At 37.1% G+C, this 19,514-nt stretch overlaps 2 protein-coding genes across 3 annotated transcripts in view; both read right to left on the bottom strand.

Moving 5' to 3' along the window:
* Positions 1 to 295, bottom strand: part of SS18L2 (synovial sarcoma translocation gene on chromosome 18-like 2) — a 1,408-nt gene extending 1,113 nt beyond the window's left edge. The window contains exon 1 of the mRNA XM_010006228.1: positions 197 to 295. Coding sequence (XP_010004530.1) covers positions 197 to 295 — 99 coding nt within the window. The remainder of the gene's footprint in view (positions 1 to 196) is intronic.
* Positions 296 to 1,328: 1,033 nt separating this feature from the next.
* The window catches only part of LSM14A (LSM14A, SCD6 homolog A (S. cerevisiae)), an 18,704-nt gene continuing 518 nt past the window's right edge, over positions 1,329 to 19,514 (bottom strand). Inside the window, exons 2-10 of one of the 2 annotated variants that reach the window (XM_010006170.1) lie at positions 11,712 to 11,875; positions 10,195 to 10,327; positions 9,367 to 9,489; positions 7,364 to 7,540; positions 7,010 to 7,072; positions 6,135 to 6,314; positions 4,683 to 4,854; positions 3,583 to 3,814; positions 1,329 to 1,996 (exon numbers count right to left, since the gene is read on the bottom strand). In XM_010006170.1, coding sequence (XP_010004472.1) covers positions 1,973 to 1,996; positions 3,583 to 3,814; positions 4,683 to 4,854; positions 6,135 to 6,314; positions 7,010 to 7,072; positions 7,364 to 7,540; positions 9,367 to 9,489; positions 10,195 to 10,327; positions 11,712 to 11,875 — 1,268 coding nt within the window. In that variant the 3' untranslated portion in view covers positions 1,329 to 1,972. The remainder of the gene's footprint in view (positions 1,997 to 3,582; positions 3,815 to 4,682; positions 4,855 to 6,134; positions 6,315 to 7,009; positions 7,073 to 7,363; positions 7,541 to 9,366; positions 9,490 to 10,194; positions 10,328 to 11,711; positions 11,876 to 19,514) is intronic. The other variant, XM_010006169.1, reaches the window with a different exon arrangement.

Raw genomic sequence — 19,514 nt, 5'->3', positions numbered from 1 at the left:
CACTCCCTGCTTGCAGCTGCTCGCCCTGCGCAGGACGCAGTGACTGCCCCTGGGAAGCACTTCCCCGCGCCCCAGCACCTGCCCCCCCGCCCCCGCACCATCAGTCCTAAGAAATAACCTCCCAAAGGCTGGTTTTATTGAACAGTTTATTCTGGTTTAAAATTATAATAAAAAAAAAAAAAAGAGCAACCCTCACTTCCGCGGAGCAGGGCAGACGGGAGGGGTCCCGCGCTGCTGCGCCGGGCACAGGCCCCTCGCCCCCGGGCAGCACCCACCAGCGGTATTTACAATTCATCGTGTTTCATGACACCCGGGACACCTCCTACAGTACACACCGTTATTGCAACAGTACAGCACTTGCCTCTGGTCAGAAACCTCAACAGTTGTTCAGAACCATGATTTGTGGATCCCAAAAGGCATTGTTGTTAACATGCAAAAAACATTACTAAACAATATAATCTAACTTCTACGGTTGCCAAATACTTGACCTTAATAAGGAAACCAATTACAAAATACTTTCTTGTAGTGCTATACAAAAGTTATAAAATTAAGATTCTATCAACCACTTTTAAATATTCCAATTCTCCAACAGTGCAGTTTTCCACATCTTTATCACCACTGAACATTTTGAAAATACAGTAAAAAAAAAATAATCAGCAAATTAGATCAAAATGTTTTAATCTTTGGATCCCTTTATTCCTGTGGCCTTCATACACATACACAGACACAAATGACCAGGTTTCTATTTCAGCATACCAAAAAGCTGTAACTAGTCACTCAGAATTGGCAGAAAGTCCATACTATGTCATTTGTGAATTCACGGTCTTAGAAGCAGAGTCTTAATGTCTCCAAGCTATGGTCTATCAAAATGCAAACAACTTCAAACACTAAGAATTCTTTAAATTGCTTATGCCTACAGGTATTACAACAAAGTTAACATCTCAAGAATTGACACATGGAGACATACTTTTATCCCAGGCATTCCAGGAGAATCGTGAACTCATGTGCCTGGGCCATTATTTTAAAAAGTTAATATTCATCACTAAGTAAATTAATTGCAAACTTTGACATATGAAAATTTATTTTCTCCTTATTTGAAAATATCTCCTTAATTTGGTCAAATCCTGTGATATGCCAGAAACTACAAAATTAAATTCTTGCAAGAGAAGTGAAGAGCGTATCCAGTTTCGTGTAATGGAAGAACATTTTCAAATCTTCATTATAATCCAAATATAAAATCAAACATTTAAGCCTGAAAAGCTGCTAAAGAAAAAACCCAACTAATTCAGTATTCTTCAGCATATCAACTTTTGCAATAACACAGTATGTTTGCCGACTTAAAAATGTTTATTCTTTAAAAAATTAGTTGCTTTTTATACAGCTATACAAAGTTTGTAATGTTTCTTTGGCAATGGGATATAATGGAATTTTACAACTATATAAAAAGTTTCCTTTGCCTAAGAAACAGTATTTACTGTGTGTACATATTTCACTGACAAAGCAAGTTTTCTACTGTCCAGCACCCTAGTTGATAAAAGTACAACTATCTCAAAAGGGATATTACAGGATTTCCAAAAAACAACCTTCAGTGGATCAAAACACTCACAGTATCGACGGCCTTCTGCATACAATTGTCCTTACAACTTGAAGCAATTATCAAATACAGTTTAGTAATAAGAAAAATCCTTTCAGTGATGAAAAAATACTTAAACTCCATCGAAGTACTGCTTTATAATTAACTATACATAAGAAATTACTCATCCTTCTGTCTCAAATATATTTAATGCTCACTGCTTTCAAAGATGGCCATTTTTCAAAAGTAACTGCATTACACCCCTTTGAAATTAAATAGTTAAATCCCAGTGCTGGTGACAAGTATACAGCAAATTAACTTCATTCTTTGCAGAGGTTGAAACTAATTCTCTGGATCAAGAAGATCTAGACGTTCACCCAGTTTCAGCTTTCTTGTAGACTATGCAGCAACTTTGTTGTCTTTCTGGAGGGAACAACAGTAGAATGTTAACATTAATTTGCACAACAAACCTCACAAATTGATCTGGGCAACAGCACTGTAGGAAGATGCCCCGTGACAGACACGTCCCACCTACTGCAACCAAGACAGGAGCCCTCCCTATGTGGTCACGTCAGCACCCAGTCAGAACAGCCTCAGTCACTGGGACCAGACATGTGGCCTCACTCTTCACACCACCTCCTCCTCAGAGGCAAGGATGTGAAACTCCTTCATCCAAAAATTCAAATCTTTGATCTTCAACCCCTCAGCTGCCAAAAATTTCTTTAAATCACAAGACTAATTGTTGCAAACTAATGAAGGAATAGCCAAAGGACAACCAGAAACTAGTTCGGTAGTGCCAAGAAAAGTGACCCGTGTTGAAATTATTTTAAGATTTTGGTTTTTGCAAGCAACTGATTTCTGCCTATTTACATAATCTGTATGATCAGTGAGCTTTCACACAGAAGAGAATTTATGTTATTTCCAAGAAATAACATATCCTCTAAGATACCACTAGCACTGAATACATCACTTCAGTAGTGGTGTAATAATTATATTTATGCATCCTTTGAATGGCTGGTAGGAAAGTGATGATCTTCAACAGGAAACAGAGAAATGGATGGCTTAATAGTGTTGCAAAAGCAACAAGCTGTGTAACTATTGTAAAAGAAGATTCTGCTTTTTAGCTGTCATAGCTCTTACAGAAAAAGATCACTATTTCTATGCTTTCATGACTATAAAAGCATGTTTGTACATCATATTTCTTTCGTTAGTAGACTCATATGGTGGCTTGTGCATAATGCTTAAAGGAAGTTTAAGTTTCAGTCATATTTAACCAAAACCAAGTTAGTAGTACTTATTTTAATATTTTAAAAACACTTTCTCTGAGGGATGGACAGGGAGGGGTCTATCTCCCAGAGTTCCTTTTTACTGACTGACTGGCTGAAGAGAAGTCCACCCTGCCTCAGTTTCCCCAACAGCTAGCGGATATAATAATGTAGTTATAGGAGAATAAAAGAACCAAAAAGAAAGCCAACAGGACCTTGCAGAACTCAAATATTCTTACTTTCCTGTTCGCAAAGTATCATTGCTGTGTTTCAGTAACTTCACCTTTCTATTTTAAGTGTTATATAAGACCTTAGAAGTCTATAGTTTCAGCCAACTATTTCACAAAGAATTTTAAAGATGTTGCACACTAGAAGGACGTTAAAATTACTTCCTCTATCTTCACATTTTAGAATACTGTTTAGGGAAATCCTTGCAATTCCTATTTCTGACACCTGCATTAAATCTACTGAGCTTTGACTCCTCCCCTTCAATTCCAGCTATAGAACAAATATTTAGGGCATGTGAATGAAGTTAGCTTTTAGTTTTGGTTGCTGTTGATAGTAAAACATTGCTATGTAACTAAAAGCCCAGCATTAATGGACTTACAATTAAGTAGATCAGAGTACCCATAAAACACTATTCAAAGAATTCTAGTCCAACAGCAAATGAAAAATCAAGAGTTTTTTTACCAGTAGTTTCCAAGAATAATGAATCAGGTCATAGTAAAATTAAATATAGTTTACCCTATATTCAAAGTCAGCAAACTCCCTGCCTCCACGACCTCCTCTGAATCCACCACGAAATCCTCGGGGGGCAGTGAAGCCACCTCTCCCACCTCCGCGTCCTCTTCCACCTCGGAAGCCAATCCCCGCTCCTCTGCCTCTGAACCCTCCACGGCCACGATTGGGACGCAGAGGTATTCCAAAGGTCTCAGCATTTAATCTTCTTTCCTCAGCCCAGGTGGGTCGCCGTTCTCTGTCACAAAAAAAGGGACATGGATTGCTTTAAAACACACCAGAAGGGAGATTGCCTGACTTAGTTAGAATCATCAGAAAGTCCATGAAAATAAAAATGATGCATTCATCATATTGTACATCTCCACACAAACCCTTCTGCAACAATCTAGGTGTCTGCCACAATTCATTTAACTCAATGAACAGGGATATGTAAAATGCAATGTGTTAATAATGCTGTAAGTTTCTCATACAGAAGGACAAAATTGTATCCTCTGCAAACAACACAATATATTAAAATAAATAAAATCTGTCTGCACTTTAAGACAAGAAACAGAAAGTAAGAGTTTGCAGCTATGTATGTTGTTATTTTATCTAGCTGTCAGTAAAATAAAACAATCCCTCCCACTGCATAATCCAAAACAGGTCAGCAACCCACATTGCCTCATTTAATAAAAAGGAACAGCAAAAGCTAAGCTTTAATTTTCCTGAAATGCTCTTTTCCCATTCCAACAGCACTACTGGCTGAGACAGTTATGTTATCTACATAGAAACCATTACTAAAGCACAGTCTTAATTGATTTAACTGAAGTGGTAATTCAGTAGCAAAACAAAAAAACCCACTTCAGGAAATCTGGAAAGGAATGTCTACAGTAAGTTCTAGAAGTATGGATCTGTAATAACACTTAAAAATCTTCCTGTTGAAGTATTTCACCTGCTCACAGAGACATTTTGTGCTTCATATTCCTGCTTTATTTTTGCCCACTGCACGTGGAAATAAGCTTTACTCACTTTCCAGTCAGAGCTGATGGTAACAAGTAGTGCTGACACTACCTTATGACATAAACATGCATTAAATAGATTAATAAGCTTCCTCTTTCAGGCCATACCTATTGTCATCACAGGAGATGTTATCAAAGAAGGATTTGGTTTTGTCATAGTAACAGTTGGGTCCAAGGGGATCTTCCTCATCCGCATTCCCTTCACTATTTTGGGTATCAACACCTGAGTCACCTTTGTCTTCTCCATTTACAGGCTTCTCTGGTTTCTCAAGTTTATCTTCTGGAAAATAAAAGTAAACAGAAGTCTTCCAGACCATCATACTAAACAAAACAGTAGGGTTAAGTTATTAATTTATTATTATTCATTTAAGTTATTAATTCCTCACAAAAGCCATTCCATGTCTTTGCTCATCCCTGTTGCCCTTCTCCTTTGTCTTCTGGCCTTGCTGTTATCAATCTCCTTTGAGACACATGGCCAGTGTTGAAGATTTGCTGTGAACTGACTTTATGAAATACTTCCTCCCTAATAATGCCTGAAGTTCAACTGTTTTTAATGGTACTGAAAAAGTAGCTGATGGTTCAAAGAAACTAGCTATTATGATCTTAAAGTCTCATTCCTAAATGCCTACAGTGTAAATCCCATGATGCTACGCATAAACTGCAGATAACCAGTTCAACCTTTCTGCAATGCAACCACAAATTACAACTCTGTCTCAGATAATATTTCTACAGCTTTTTATGGCTAGCTTTCCTTTTTTTTTCCCCCCTCAGAATAATCATGAAGAGTATTAACAGCAAATAGTCAACTCATTTAAAAAAGATACAGAAAAAGAGGCAGACACCAGAGAACAAATCCTAGGGGACCCAACTTGTGTTTTTTTCTACACTGAAATTTGATAATTTATTCCTATTTTTTGTTTCTCATCTTTTAGCCAATCATTTACTGAAATAGAGAACTCCCTATTTTAACCTGTAACAATTTTGTCCAAAAATAGTAGCAGCAGTGTAACAAATAGGTGTCACAAGAGAATGAGGTAATCAAAACAGAAGCCTGCTAGAAAATAGAAGTGCTGGCAGTATGGACTCGGTCTACTCCCATGTTTCTTTGGAAAAGGGTAAAAGCAAAGAAATTATAAATATTTCCTTAAATTGAAACTCTCATGCACCCTCAAGAAAAGTTCTGATTCCAAAATAATGTTTTTTGATTGCTTTTAGTTTAGTAATGATTGAAAAATATAAAATACGGTATTTCTTTTATTACATATTTTACAGAACTAAAAAATTACTGGTAATGCTACTCCAGTAATTTGCATTTTTAACAAAAGACTTATTAGAACATGCTTGTGATATCTGCTAGTTAAAATTCCCATAAAACTCAGCTATCAAAGCAAGTATTTAATTAAACATTATTTCAGCTTATTTGTTCACCAATTTTTAACAATTTTTTTTAAATTACATGACTTAGCAGAACATGCCTTCTAAAGATTACTCTCCAAGGTAGGATTAAAACAGCAAAGCACCATTTTTCCATGCTCAAATCTTAAGCAAAAATCAGTTTACCTTTTAGTTTAAGTTTATTATGAAATTCTCTATCAATTTCCTCCTTGTTGAATTGTGCATTTGCACTTTCAAAGTCGAAGTCCTTCTCAAACTTCATTGGACCATCCCTTCTAATACTAAATCTTCCTCGGCCCCCTCTGTGACCTCCGCGGCCTCTCCGTGCTGAAGGTCCACCTGGAACTGAAAAAAAGAAAAATTCTGCTTGGTTTTGTTTTGCAGATTGTTTTGTCTTTCAGGGTGGTGGAGATGGTTGGTTTTTTGGGTGGCAGTTTTTTGTTTTGTCTTTGAATTCCTGGGGTAAACAGGTTGGGACTTCATGCATCCTCTTCCTGCACTTCTGTTGTTAAAAGTCCTGTTGGACGATCTTGTAATTCATAAATTCACTTACAGCAAGTATGGCAGTGACACAGAAAGCATAATACTAATAAACATGGGTACTAAAAGACTTTCTAGAAAAGTCATTAAAAGCTTTCTGAAGAAGAGTTAAAATGTTAGCTGCTTTCCAGTCATTTTCATAGAAGGGTAACCGCTTTTATTTCATGCTAATGTGTTTATAAATAGTGCTTGGGTTTGCATTTTTATTAAAATTGTTTAATATAGATCAACCAGAAGATATTTTCTCTTTAATGTTGACTTTTTGTGCTTGTCTTATTCTGACCCAATGCAAGGTTACTGTTGCCCACTAGAAACAATCATCTGAAAGCAATCTAAATACATCAGTTCATTATTACTGTAATCTAAAAGGCAAGATTTCTGGACGTTAGAAACAAAGTCCTAGCACTTTGCAAGTTATACACAATGTTGGCTTTTAGCAGACTTTTAAAACTTAATTAAGTCTGTAAACAATGATAGCTATTTCTCAAAACAAGATTTACCAATTTGTCGTTTGTTTTCATTTCTGAGCTCATTTTCTGATCTTGAAACCTTGTGTGCTTCAGCTAAAGTTGGAAATAAAAGAATTGTTTATCCAATTAGGTATTTTTGATCATACTTTTGTATATAGTTCAGATTTTAAAAAAATCCAAACCTATAAAAGTAAATCACAAGTTTAACTTCATAAAAGAAAAAAAAAAATTTAGAATATATGCCTGACTTTAAAAATAAAAATATATATAATCCAGGTCCCTGCTGATCAGTCTACTACTAATAGACAGCAGGAAAAACCTACATATTACCCTTAAAAAGCACCCTGAAAGAAAATAAGCTGTATGAAAATTATCCAAAGCCACCTCGTCTGTGCTCTTGACTCTCTAACGATTTTTGGCCAGCAGACATCAAAGGTCTGGCTGGTACAGGACTCCTCCTCCCAACTGGTGCTGGAGTAGGCAAGTGGGCTGAAGCTGTTTGTACTGCTTGTTCCATGGTGGGGCTCCTTCTCAGATGATCTATCTGAGGGCTTGAACGACCTGGGGAAAAAAAAAAAAAAAAAAAAAAAATTAAAACCAAAACACAAAGAGCTATTTCTCATCACAAATTTGAGTTACTGGTCTCAACCAATCTAGACTGACAGGTTTATCTGCCTTACCAGTCAATACAGCTGTGTCCAAAGTAGAAATAAATATTTCTGCACCCTCAGATCCACTAATCCAGAATGAAGGATATTTAGCAATTCCCCTTCCCCCAGTCTAAAAGAAAAAAAATGGGTTGGACAATTAATCCCTACCAACCCATCCATGATGTGCATTTAGCTGTGGAATGAAGATTTTTGATTGACTGGAAGTAAAAATAGTCTCTGCCTCCCTGGAAAGCCAAGTGGAAAGTGACTGTTCCCAAAGGCAGAGATAAGAGTTATATTACTGTAATCTCATTTCATCTTATGTACTCTGTTGTATGACCACCACAGAATAAATGAACAATCATGGTTAGTGTCAGGTATAATGCAAATTAAGGAGCTATGAAAGCTTCCTCACTAAGTGCTGTTAGTACTTTTCAATTTGCAACAGCAATGACTGGAGCCAGAAGCATGTTTAGAATGGAGACGTTTCATCCATCCAGACAAGCTGATGACACCATATAGGTAAATTTACTAAGAAATTAGAATAAGACTAAAGTCCAAGTAAGAATACTGTCATATCCCGTATAGAAGCTGAACAAAAGAAAAAACAAAACAAAACACAACAATACTCTTCCCCAAGCCAACCACACCACACTTAAGATGTACAAAGATGACAAATATTTTTTAAAGCAAACACACAGAAAAAACTTCTTGGTGCCCCACAGGAAGTTTTGTCACAGAATTTATGTTCATCTGGAGCACATGTCATACATTAAGTTCAGGAACCATACAGGTTTTAACTTTGCCTGCTGAAAACCAAGCTACTCTTTCAACACAGAAACAGTGTGTGCTCAGGGTACTTCTTTTCCCCCCTTCAATTAATGCAACAAAGTAGAAGCTGTTTTGGGTAACCCACTGAACTACTCCTAGAAAGCAGTCCTAACTGGTATACAAATCTCAGCTAAAATTTAGGATAAAACCTGTTTGCTGTGGTTTAATAAGACTGCATAAACTTAAATATAACTTTACTAATATATCTTAGCACATGCTTTTACTTGCAGCAATGACGAGTAAAAGAACAGGAAATAATGTCTTTCGGATTTTGAGGAGCAATCTTAACACACTTGCATGAAAGTGAGGGTAAGGTGCTCAACATTTAGTTTTGTTTTTCTTTGCCACTCAAAATCATCAAGAATTTCCTTTCTGCATCTGCTGTCTTCTTCCAATATTACACAAATGACCCATACAGTTTCTATTACTATTAAGCTGGCTTGTCATGTCACTAGCTCTACAGACAATCAGGTCTTCTGATAATATTATTTATTTAAATATATATTAACAAAAAAAACACCATTATGAATAAAAACTAAACAAATTGCAGGCTGAAGAACTTCACAATTTAATCAGTGCACAGTACCTTGAGTTTTGTCATGCTATCGACAAAACCAGTTGTTGAATTTCCATATGCACTTATTGCTAACAACATTCAACTGAAACAAGTTCTACTCTTCAACATTGATGCTTTAAGGGTAACAACAAAGGTGCTGCTAACAGTTACCTATGCAGCACACCAAGATGCAGGACAACACATTTAAAGAGCAAGTAAAAAGCCTCTCAGTGCTTTTGGGTTTTGATATCAAGTCTTCATGACAGAACTCAGCCGTTTGGTTAACATTTCTGGCAAACACCTAAATCATAGGGACATGACTGGTCAAGAAAAGATTCAAAACTATTTACCTTGAGACATCTGTGTTTTTAGTGATCTTGCATCTGTTGTAAATGCAGAACCAACAGCAGTGCTCTGTGACATGCTAGCACTGGCTGAAGAGTCTGTTCCAAAGGATGTTAAAGAACCTCCTGCTTTGAGAGAAATAATAAAGTTGTAAAACCTGGTTTAAACTTCTACTTTTTTTTTTTTAAATTATCACTACATAATTAATGAAGTCACATTAGGCAGATATTCTAAAATACACTCAAGTCTTACAACACACCCTAAGTTTGATGCAATGTACATACATTAAGTTTGTAAGACTGATTTTTAGGCAGTTGATAAAAAGAGGAGCAACTAACCCATGCAGCACACAAATACTTCCAGGCATGTACTTCATGCCAAGCTAACATCTCATGACTAGTGTGAGCATGGATTGCCGGATAACCTAGACCCTTGGTTAAGGCACACACCACCTGGTCAACCTGGGATACCAGATGTCCATAGTACAGCTAAATGGGGCTTTTGTGAAGAAGCTGCCTTTAACACTTGTGAAATATAATGAACACCTGATTAATGTAAAGAAGATATATGGAAGAGAATTAAGTCATGAATACAGGAACCTTTCTCCTATGAGATAGGGTGCTTAGTTCTCCATCAAAATCACTTACATTTGAGCTGCAAAGACCATTAAAAACTCTGCTTTTGGAGCTAAACTGTGGGATTGATATAGACTGAAAAATTTTGATCTGCCCTTAGGATGAGATGTTGATGGAATAACAAATAGCGATTACTGTCTATGCACTCATTTGCAATTTCACTTTGGGGAAAACACCAAATAAATAAAATGAACATACCAACTCCAACAGCACCGAACTGCTGCCCCACCAGTGGGCTTGGACTAAACTGACTGTATGCCGGCATTCTGCCAAAAGGACCATAGGACCCCACAGATTGGAATGAAGATGTAGTTGAAGATCCTAGTGAAGACTAAAGACAACACATTTGCAGAAATTCATGTTTACAGAAAAAGGAGGAAATAGTTCTGCAAGGCAGGAAATGCAGAAACTCTAGAACTGTTTGTTAAACTTACCCTAACACCGTCACTGTGGCTGATACATACACAAGACCTAAACACTGATAAAGTTACCTCTTTTAATAATTTAAGCTAACGCAGAACCAAAAATAGCACACGCAAAAAAATGAATGACACACATTACTCAGTATGAAAACCCAAAACAGAGAACAGTTAGCAGAAAATATTTCCAAAATTATGTGTAAAGTTCAGAAAGCACTTCTACACTTCCAATATCACAAACCTGTTAAAATGGTACCCTAGATTTTTGCAATCTTTTCCCTAGGACCCAAGATACTGAACTCTTTGTCAAGTACATGTATAAGCTTTTGTTGGCAAACTTGGAAAATGTGGTACCTTTCCCCCTGAAGTTTCAAAAACCACACAAACAATGAGGGACCCAAGCATACTGGAGGAGGGTGGGGTTATTACGATTGTAGGGGTTATCAGTAATGCAATTTCACAGCTCTCAACTACCACTGACAGAAGGAGTTGCACCAAATTTAGCAAAAGACATCAGCAGATTGCAAGGGCACTTCGTAAGAAGTATGCAAGATAAAACTTCTTCATAACAGTTAAACATTAGAAATGTAAACACCTAAATGGAATTATCAGATTCCATGTGAACCAAGGATTTCCATCATGCTCTCAGTGTTAATTTTGACACCCCACAAACACTATCAACAAGCCAACAGATTTCAGAGATCAAAAATAACTGTCAAGTCTACTTGCTAGAAAATAACAGCTTAATTAACCCTGAAGACTTGAAATAATAAGTTGCTTTCTATTCAGCAATAAAATACTCCCTTTTCAAATAACTGTACTTTAGCATGAAGCCTTTTTAAAAACACACAAGTTAGATGAAATGCTTTAAAAGTCAGCAAATAAAAGTTGAATATTAAAATTCAAAAGAAAACAAAACAAACAACTACCTACTGATCTGGAGAGGTTTCAGCATCTACTCCACTTAACTTATACAAAGTCTGATCTTTCCACAAGTCCTGCACATGTGGCCTCCAAGCCAAGTGCCTTCCAAAAAAGGTATCAAGGTCTACGAAAAGTTACTTAGAAAAAACAGCAGCTTTTTTATCCAGTGCATTGTATTACAGTTAGATTTCAATGTTGATTTTCACAGTTAAAAACATAATCAACACATGAAAATCTTTCCCAAATTGTTTCAATTGGGTTGTGAACTTACAGCAACAAAATCTTTTATGTTTAAACATTCAGCTAAAAAGCATATAAAGCTACCAGGTTATATGTTCAGCAACAAACATCTACAAATATGCTTTGACTTACCTGAACAATAGCAGGGTCCTGCGGCAAAGAACACTGAGGCTTTGGTGGCTCACAGACAGTTAGGTCTTTAATGTCACTGCCACGGAATATAATATACTCAAAGACTTCATCACGAGGTGGTATAGGTCTATCAGTTGGTCTGTCTTCTGTACCAAAGGAGCGAACTACAAAATTGGGAAGGGAGGAAAAATAATACAAACACACCACATTCAACAAAAAGGTTTCAAATATACCGTAGAGACCAATAGCTTTAAATAATAAAATTTTGTTGAGCAAATAAACTGATTAAATAGGCAGCATAGTCTTTGCCAATATCAATTGCTCAGACTTAAATGAGTAACTTGATCTTACAAATTTTGGTTAAACATCAAGCAAAAAGACAACTCTTCTATTTCTCACATCAACTCACATGTTGAATATTTTGACTGTTTTGGGGGGATAAGAGAAAGCACCAAAGCAGGTTTTTTTCCTAAGGGTAACACTTTCTGGACATAATAGAAACAGGAACATGGACTAAGCCTAGTAAGCCATTCCTGTGAATCAAGGACTCCATGAGTTTATGTACTTCATATTCTTCACTTGCAAAACAGGAAAAAAAAAATGCTAATACTACTAAAAACTAGAAAAAACAAAATCTGGGAATTATGTGGTACATACATACAATTTCCACTATGTAAACGGCCATCTTCTTGCTGGTATAAAGGTCATATGATTTCTGTCAAATTAAAGTAAGCTCACTGGGGCATAGGCATATTCCTAAGCAGGCCTGCATAGTATGCAACATACCAAGACAAATTTTTTTTGTACGTACTTAGGTAGATTCCAACAGTTTTCAAATTGCATAGTGATGAAGCTTTTTGCTTTGCACTACATAAAATTCCTCCCACTGCACATGGATAGCATGACTTTACTTTCACTACCTTCTCCAAGAATTTTTCCATACCTTAAGACTATAAATCCTAGGTGAACATAAAGTGAAACAAAAAAAATAAATAAATTTAAGTGTATGTCTCCAAGAGCTAGTTTTGTAAGCAAAAGCTAAATAATTAATTTAAACCAGAAAAGAACAACAAAAACAAACTAAACAAAGAACCCAACAAACCATTATAATCACATTCTACTAAAAATCAACTTGCAGCAGCTTTAACAATGCCTCATGACTTTCTTTGCTCTAGCCTTTTAAGAGGTTTTTTGTTTGCTTTGTAAGGTACCACAGGTTATGCTGAGAAAACATCCATATTTCACTTTAATTTACCAGAGTTAGTTTTCCCTCTGATTTCAGATGCATCAACAATTTGCAGACATCATTAGGCACTTATTTGCAGCCATAAAACCATTAGCCAAGAAAAGTAGAGATTCCTGTAGAGCTGCATAAAGTGATACTGAGTCATTTCTCAGGCTGCACCATCTTTCCATCACTGTTGCTTCTTCTAGTACTGCATAAACAGAGCTTATCAGTTAAATATTAGAATCTTTTTGAAAAACATTATTTAGAGGCAAAAAGATCAACTCAACACTACAATGAAAAATAATATTAAGTGGCTATGATTATTTTTCTCATACTCATATGATTTACTGAGCAGAATTTCATCAACTTTTTTATTTCTGTGCATCAGGAAGTCTGTGTTTACAGCAAGTGCTGTAAAAAGGCACATAATAAAATTAAAAAGCATCAGAAGTATTTTCAATACCAAAAATTGGAATTAATCTTTAAGGGATTCAGTTGACTATGCAACTAGATCAAGACACCGATAAGATCATCAATGGTTTTGCAATAAAACACAGCAAGAATTGCTACAAAGAGCTTGTGGGATTTTCTCTAGCGCTTCTCTGCTCCAAACCAACCCGGTTTTAGTGCAACTCCCTGCAAAATATAAGGATAATTTCACCCAATCAGGATTAACCCTGATGGAGAGAGGTAGACAAACTCCTCTGATCTGGAGTTCAGGCTTTCTTTCTCACCCCAAAGCAACAAAAATAACCATCCCTGAGTCTAATTTCCTTTTAAAGCAAGGAAACAGAACTGCATGTGCAGCGATCTAAGAAAACAGCTTGAATAAAGGCTACTCAGTGTTTTTGCAGTGTCCCAAGCAGATTCTTTAGGTAACAGTATAATAAAGAGTTGGATGCTAATTTTAATATTTTGCAATGGGACAGCAATCTTCACAGTTTCTTCTTTCCTAGCTTGGATTAGGATTTAACATAATCTGAGCTCATTAAAATAAAAAGTATAATATTGAAGATGGCCAATACAACAAGATTATGGAAAGAAATAGCTTTTTAACATAGTTTTGCCTAACATGAAATACTAAGTTGCCAGCTACTGGAGCAGTAGCAGTCTGAGTTCTTATCCATATGTGTCTCTTGGGGCATCTTCTCAGACTACATCCTTCCTCCAGAGCAAGGTACATAGCAAGATACTGAAGAGTGAGAGGAAATGAAAATAAGCATGTCAAAGATCATGTAATCCAGGGCTACGACAAACCAATTTAGTCTTACCATGTCAAGGTAAGGTCTTTCAGGTTTTTTGTTTTAAAATTAGCTAAACTGTCTTTGTGACTTGCAAAAAAAAAAAAAAAAAGTCACCATCACATGTTAAAAGCAAACGTTTTTGTTAGTGTAAATACACACACTTAAGTAGCTAGCTAGAAAGAAACTAATACTATTGAGCCTAACAAAATTCACATGTGATTTTAAGCCCAAAGGAGTTCCACCAATTTCATGGTACAGTGCTGGAAACAAATTTTTGCACAGATTTTGACTGACTTCAATGTTACTACTATATTTTAATGCATATTACTGTATTATACTACTATAGCATCCAAAAAAACCTCTGCAATTTTCCCGTTAGTTAACAGCAATTACCTGTTGATTAACACAGAAAAACACTTTGTTAATCAGAAGCCAAGCTATATATTCTATTCTACTAGCAGAAGAGGACTCTGTTCCCATGTAACATGGATGTACTAACACAATCTTATCAGCCTTTCTTAATTCACAGCACACGTACACAGAAACCAGTTTTTTCTCACCCAAGGCACCCATGAGAAGCATGACATCTAAAAAGAGATCAACACTATCAGAACAAATAACTTCAATTGCCATCTCTCCAAAGCATCACAATTCTTTCCCTGTAAACATTCTTAGATGCCTGCACGCCACATTACAGGAAAAGTATTAATGTGTCAGGCTCATACCTTCAGAACAATTAATTTGGTCTGCATTCTCTTATTGATAGGGGTGGCTTGTTAACAGGGAGATAGATATGAGAGAAGTAGCCAGGAGAAGGCTTTGACAATAGGAATTTTTCTGCTGCGACACACAGACTTGGTTTGGCACACATGCCCTAAACCTCAAGACACAGAGGGAGCATTTCATTTAACTGATTAAAAAAAAACACAACCTGATGAAAATTTAACCCTTTTGTTTCCTGCTCCCACCTCTGAACTATAAAAAATGCTCAAGTCTTCACAAGAATTTAACTTTATTCTATGATTCTGAGCCTCTCACCCGATTATTACTGTGTAAAACTCTAAAAGAAAGGGAAGTTTTCATTCATGTATCGTTAGACTACAGGAAGCACTATCACAGATGGTTGAAAATGCCAAAAATACCAGAAGTTTATCTACTACTTAAATTACTGAAAGCTATTTCATTAACCTATATTAATTATAACAGTTCTAAATGCAACTCTTGATGGTCCTACAGTTGATAAGTGAAAGCTGACACATTATACCACAGGCATAATATATAATTTTCTGTTTCTTATACTTGCATCAACAATAGGATCCCCTATTGTTGGCAAGAAAGAAAGCCTTTTCTGAACCTATACGGTTGTTCTGCTAACACGGCTTAACCACATTAAAAATCTCTCTCTCTAAATAGGTGCCTTGAAATAGAAAGACATTGTGTACTACTAGCATGATCAAATCTAGTTTTAAATGTTGCAACATGTAAGATCAAGCACAATCAGTCACAAACCAGTTTGCAGCAAGAACATTTTACTCCTAGACATGGCTTGCAAACATTCAATTATTAAATTGGTTGGACTTAGGATAATTTTTTAAATTAATAAAAATAAACTACCCTGCACTCAACCCAGGTAACAGTTACATGAAGCCAACCACACAGCAGAACAACTGAAAGCATCGAGTGATCTTTTGGGTTTGGTTTTTTTTTATTTTTCTGAGAGAAAATTTTGTATTTGCAGTAAAGATCCACAGTAAACAGCTTTGGTTTGACTTCTGGACTCTTCACAGGAAGAAGAGGTAACTATTACCCGATCCACCTATTTACAGACAGTTCAAAGAAAGATCTGCTGTTTTACATACAGACCTGGCCATCATTAACCACACTTGTCACCTCATTCACCTTCATTTATTCAGAAACTTGAACAACAGAACTCGGTATTTTGTTTGTGAGCACAGTGAACTGTTCTACAGCCTAACGTTGTTATCAGCTTCCAGAATAATCTCAAGATTTTTGGTTACAGATGGCCTAGAAATACTGGTTTATTCTCTTCTGAATCGTGACACTATACTACAAAATGCTTTCTTCAGCTAACTCAGCAAAGTTTTATTAAAGCAAATTTAATGGTTTAGATTTACATTTCTGTTGAGCGGTATGGAAAGAGAGTAGATTAGATTTGTAACTGTAGTCTGAGCTATCTTAAATATGTACACTTCAGTATATATGTCATAACATGACTTGACTGCTCGAGAAGTCTTCCAAAATCGGCTTGGTCAGCATTGAAACTGTCCAACTTACAGCAAGACTATCACAAGCTCCTCAAGGATGGGATTCTTCTAAGTGCAACAATCACAGCATGCAACTGGAATTTCTAAACATTTACTTTTTTAATGACAGTGCTCATCTTTTTCTCATATAAACAAATACTAGCTGTTCTTTTTAAACACACAATTCTTTTCCAGCAAGGTAATTTAACCTGAAGGCAGCAAGCAAAAAGAAAAAATAAAAAAATCACATAATGAAAGTCAATGCCACATAAAGGAACCATGCAAGCCTGGATCCAAACCTACTACAAGAAGTTTCCAAGCATGCATAGCATACACGTAAGAATTTACAAAACAAAGCAATCTACTTCCTAGATAATAATTGCTGGGGAGTAGGAGGGAGAGAAGAGGGCCTTGAAGTGATAAGGCACACATATAAGAATACCAACAGAGGCCAATGGGAGATGAAAGCAAACAAACTCCACAGACCAGCTACTATACACACCAACTCTGTAAAATGTTAACACATTGTCACTATGCTCGAATGCTAAGGCTATCGTATCAAACAGGAAATGAGGTTCGGAATAATCTCAGTCCAAAATACTTTATTTACACAAAGAGTAATTTTTCTCTTTACCTAATGACTGGATAAAATTTGCTTTCATATGTGCATTTAGATTACTTAGCAAGACCTTACAGATTAGAGAAGTGTAAAGTAAACTACCACTGAATTTTGCAGAATCCATTATTATAAGTTATTAAAAATCATTACTTAATTTTTTACATAACTATTACACATCCACTGCTATAGCTAATATACTTGTGTATCAGCAAGCACAAGAAACAGCAAAGTCCTTCGGAAGTCCAGTTTCAAAGTTCCTCTTTTTTACTCCACAGTCTTTGACTCTCTTCTAAGCAAACATACCGTCCTAACTTTCTTATTCATACACACACACGTACTGTCACACCAGAGTCTGTACTCCATTTCGAGTTACAAAGCACCACAGCTACCTCAGAAATGAAGAGCTCACGATCAGCCTTCTTTGTTGATAACCTAGGGATCCCCTTTAGACCCAAGCTGTCTCCTACTCCAGAATGCAAGAGTTCAGTCGTAAGCCCCCCTGTAGGTCTGGGATTCTTACGATAGAAATAAATCCTCTTTCCACCTTCCTTCTCCTACTCCTTTTTACGCACCAACTAAGGACCACTTCCACCGCTAAGGGCTTCACACCTGCACTCTTTTCAGAACTCCTTTGAGCAGCCCCATCCTAGGTAACGTTCCTAGCTCCTTTTCGCGACCGCACCACGCTGGGATTCCATACTACAAAATGCTTTCTTCAGCTAACTCAGCAAAGTTTTATTAAAGCAAATTTAATGGTTTAGATTTACATTTCTGTTGAGCGGTATGGAAAGAGAGTAGATTAGATTTGTAACTGTAGTCTGAGCTATCTTAAATATGTACACTTCAGTATATATGTCATAACATGACTTGACTGCTCGAGAAGTCTTCCAAAATCGGCTTGGTCAGCATTGAAACTGTCCAACTTACAGCAAGACTATCACAAGCTCCTCAAGGATGGGATTCTTCTAAGTGCAACAATCACAGCATGCAACTGGAATTTCTAAACATTTACTTTTTTAATGACAGTGCTCATCTTTTTCTCATATAAACAAATACTAGCTGTTCTTTTTAAACACACAATTCTTTTCCAGCAAGGTAATTTAACCTGAAGGCAGCAAGCAAAAAGAAAAAATAAAAAAATCACATAATGAAAGTCAATGCCACATAAAGGAACCATGCAAGCCTGGATCCAAACCTACTACAAGAAGTTTCCAAGCATGCATAGCATACACGTAAGAATTTACAAAACAAAGCAATCTACTTCCTAGATAATAATTGCTGGGGAGTAGGAGGGAGAGAAGAGGGCCTTGAAGTGATAAGGCACACATATAAGAATACCAACAGAGGCCAATGGGAGATGAAAGCAAACAAACTCCACAGACCAGCTACTATACACACCAACTCTGTAAAATGTTAACACATTGTCACTATGCTCGAATGCTAAGGCTATCGTATCAAACAGGAAATGAGGTTCGGAATAATCTCAGTCCAAAATACTTTATTTACACAAAGAGTAATTTTTCTCTTTACCTAATGACTGGATAAAATTTGCTTTCATATGTGCATTTAGATTACTTAGCAAGACCTTACAGATTAGAGAAGTGTAAAGTAAACTACCACTGAATTTTGCAGAATCCATTATTATAAGTTATTAAAAATCATTACTTAATTTTTTACATAACTATTACACATCCACTGCTATAGCTAATATACTTGTGTATCAGCAAGCACAAGAAACAGCAAAGTCCTTCGGAAGTCCAGTTTCAAAGTTCCTCTTTTTTACTCCACAGTCTTTGACTCTCTTCTAAGCAAACATACCGTCCTAACTTTCTTATTCATACACACACACGTACTGTCACACCAGAGTCTGTACTCCATTTCGAGTTACAAAGCACCACAGCTACCTCAGAAATGAAGAGCTCACGATCAGCCTTCTTTGTTGATAACCTAGGGATCCCCTTTAGACCCAAGCTGTCTCCTACTCCAGAATGCAAGAGTTCAGTCGTAAGCCCCCCTGTAGGTCTGGGATTCTTACGATAGAAATAAATCCTCTTTCCACCTTCCTTCTCCTACTCCTTTTTACGCACCAACTAAGGACCACTTCCACCGCTAAGGGCTTCACACCTGCACTCTTTTCAGAACTCCTTTGAGCAGCCCCATCCTAGGTAACGTTCCTAGCTCCTTTTCGCGACCGCACCACGCTGGGATTCCCACAGCCCTCCCTGAAGCCGGTGGAGCAGGGGCCTCCGCAGCGCCGTCGCGCCACCGCTCTCCCAACCCCACGGCTCCCTCCAGCCCCGCCGCGGTCCCGCAGCCCCCGCAGCCCCCGCCGCAACCGCTCCGCGGGGAGCGCGGGAGGACGCGCCTCGGGCCGAAACTACGCGGGCTCTTAGCAAAGCTCCAGCGAGCCCCCCTCCCAGCTGCTGTTGGGCCCTCGCAGCCGCAGGC

The sequence above is a fragment of the Chaetura pelagica genome, unplaced genomic scaffold (assembly GCF_000747805.2).
Source record: "Chaetura pelagica isolate M959 unplaced genomic scaffold, ChaPel_1.0 scaffold139, whole genome shotgun sequence".
Classification (NCBI taxonomy): domain Eukaryota; kingdom Metazoa; phylum Chordata; class Aves; order Apodiformes; family Apodidae; genus Chaetura; species Chaetura pelagica.
The sequence above is the reverse complement of the archived record's forward strand: the minus strand, read 5'-3'. Positions and strand labels throughout refer to the sequence as shown.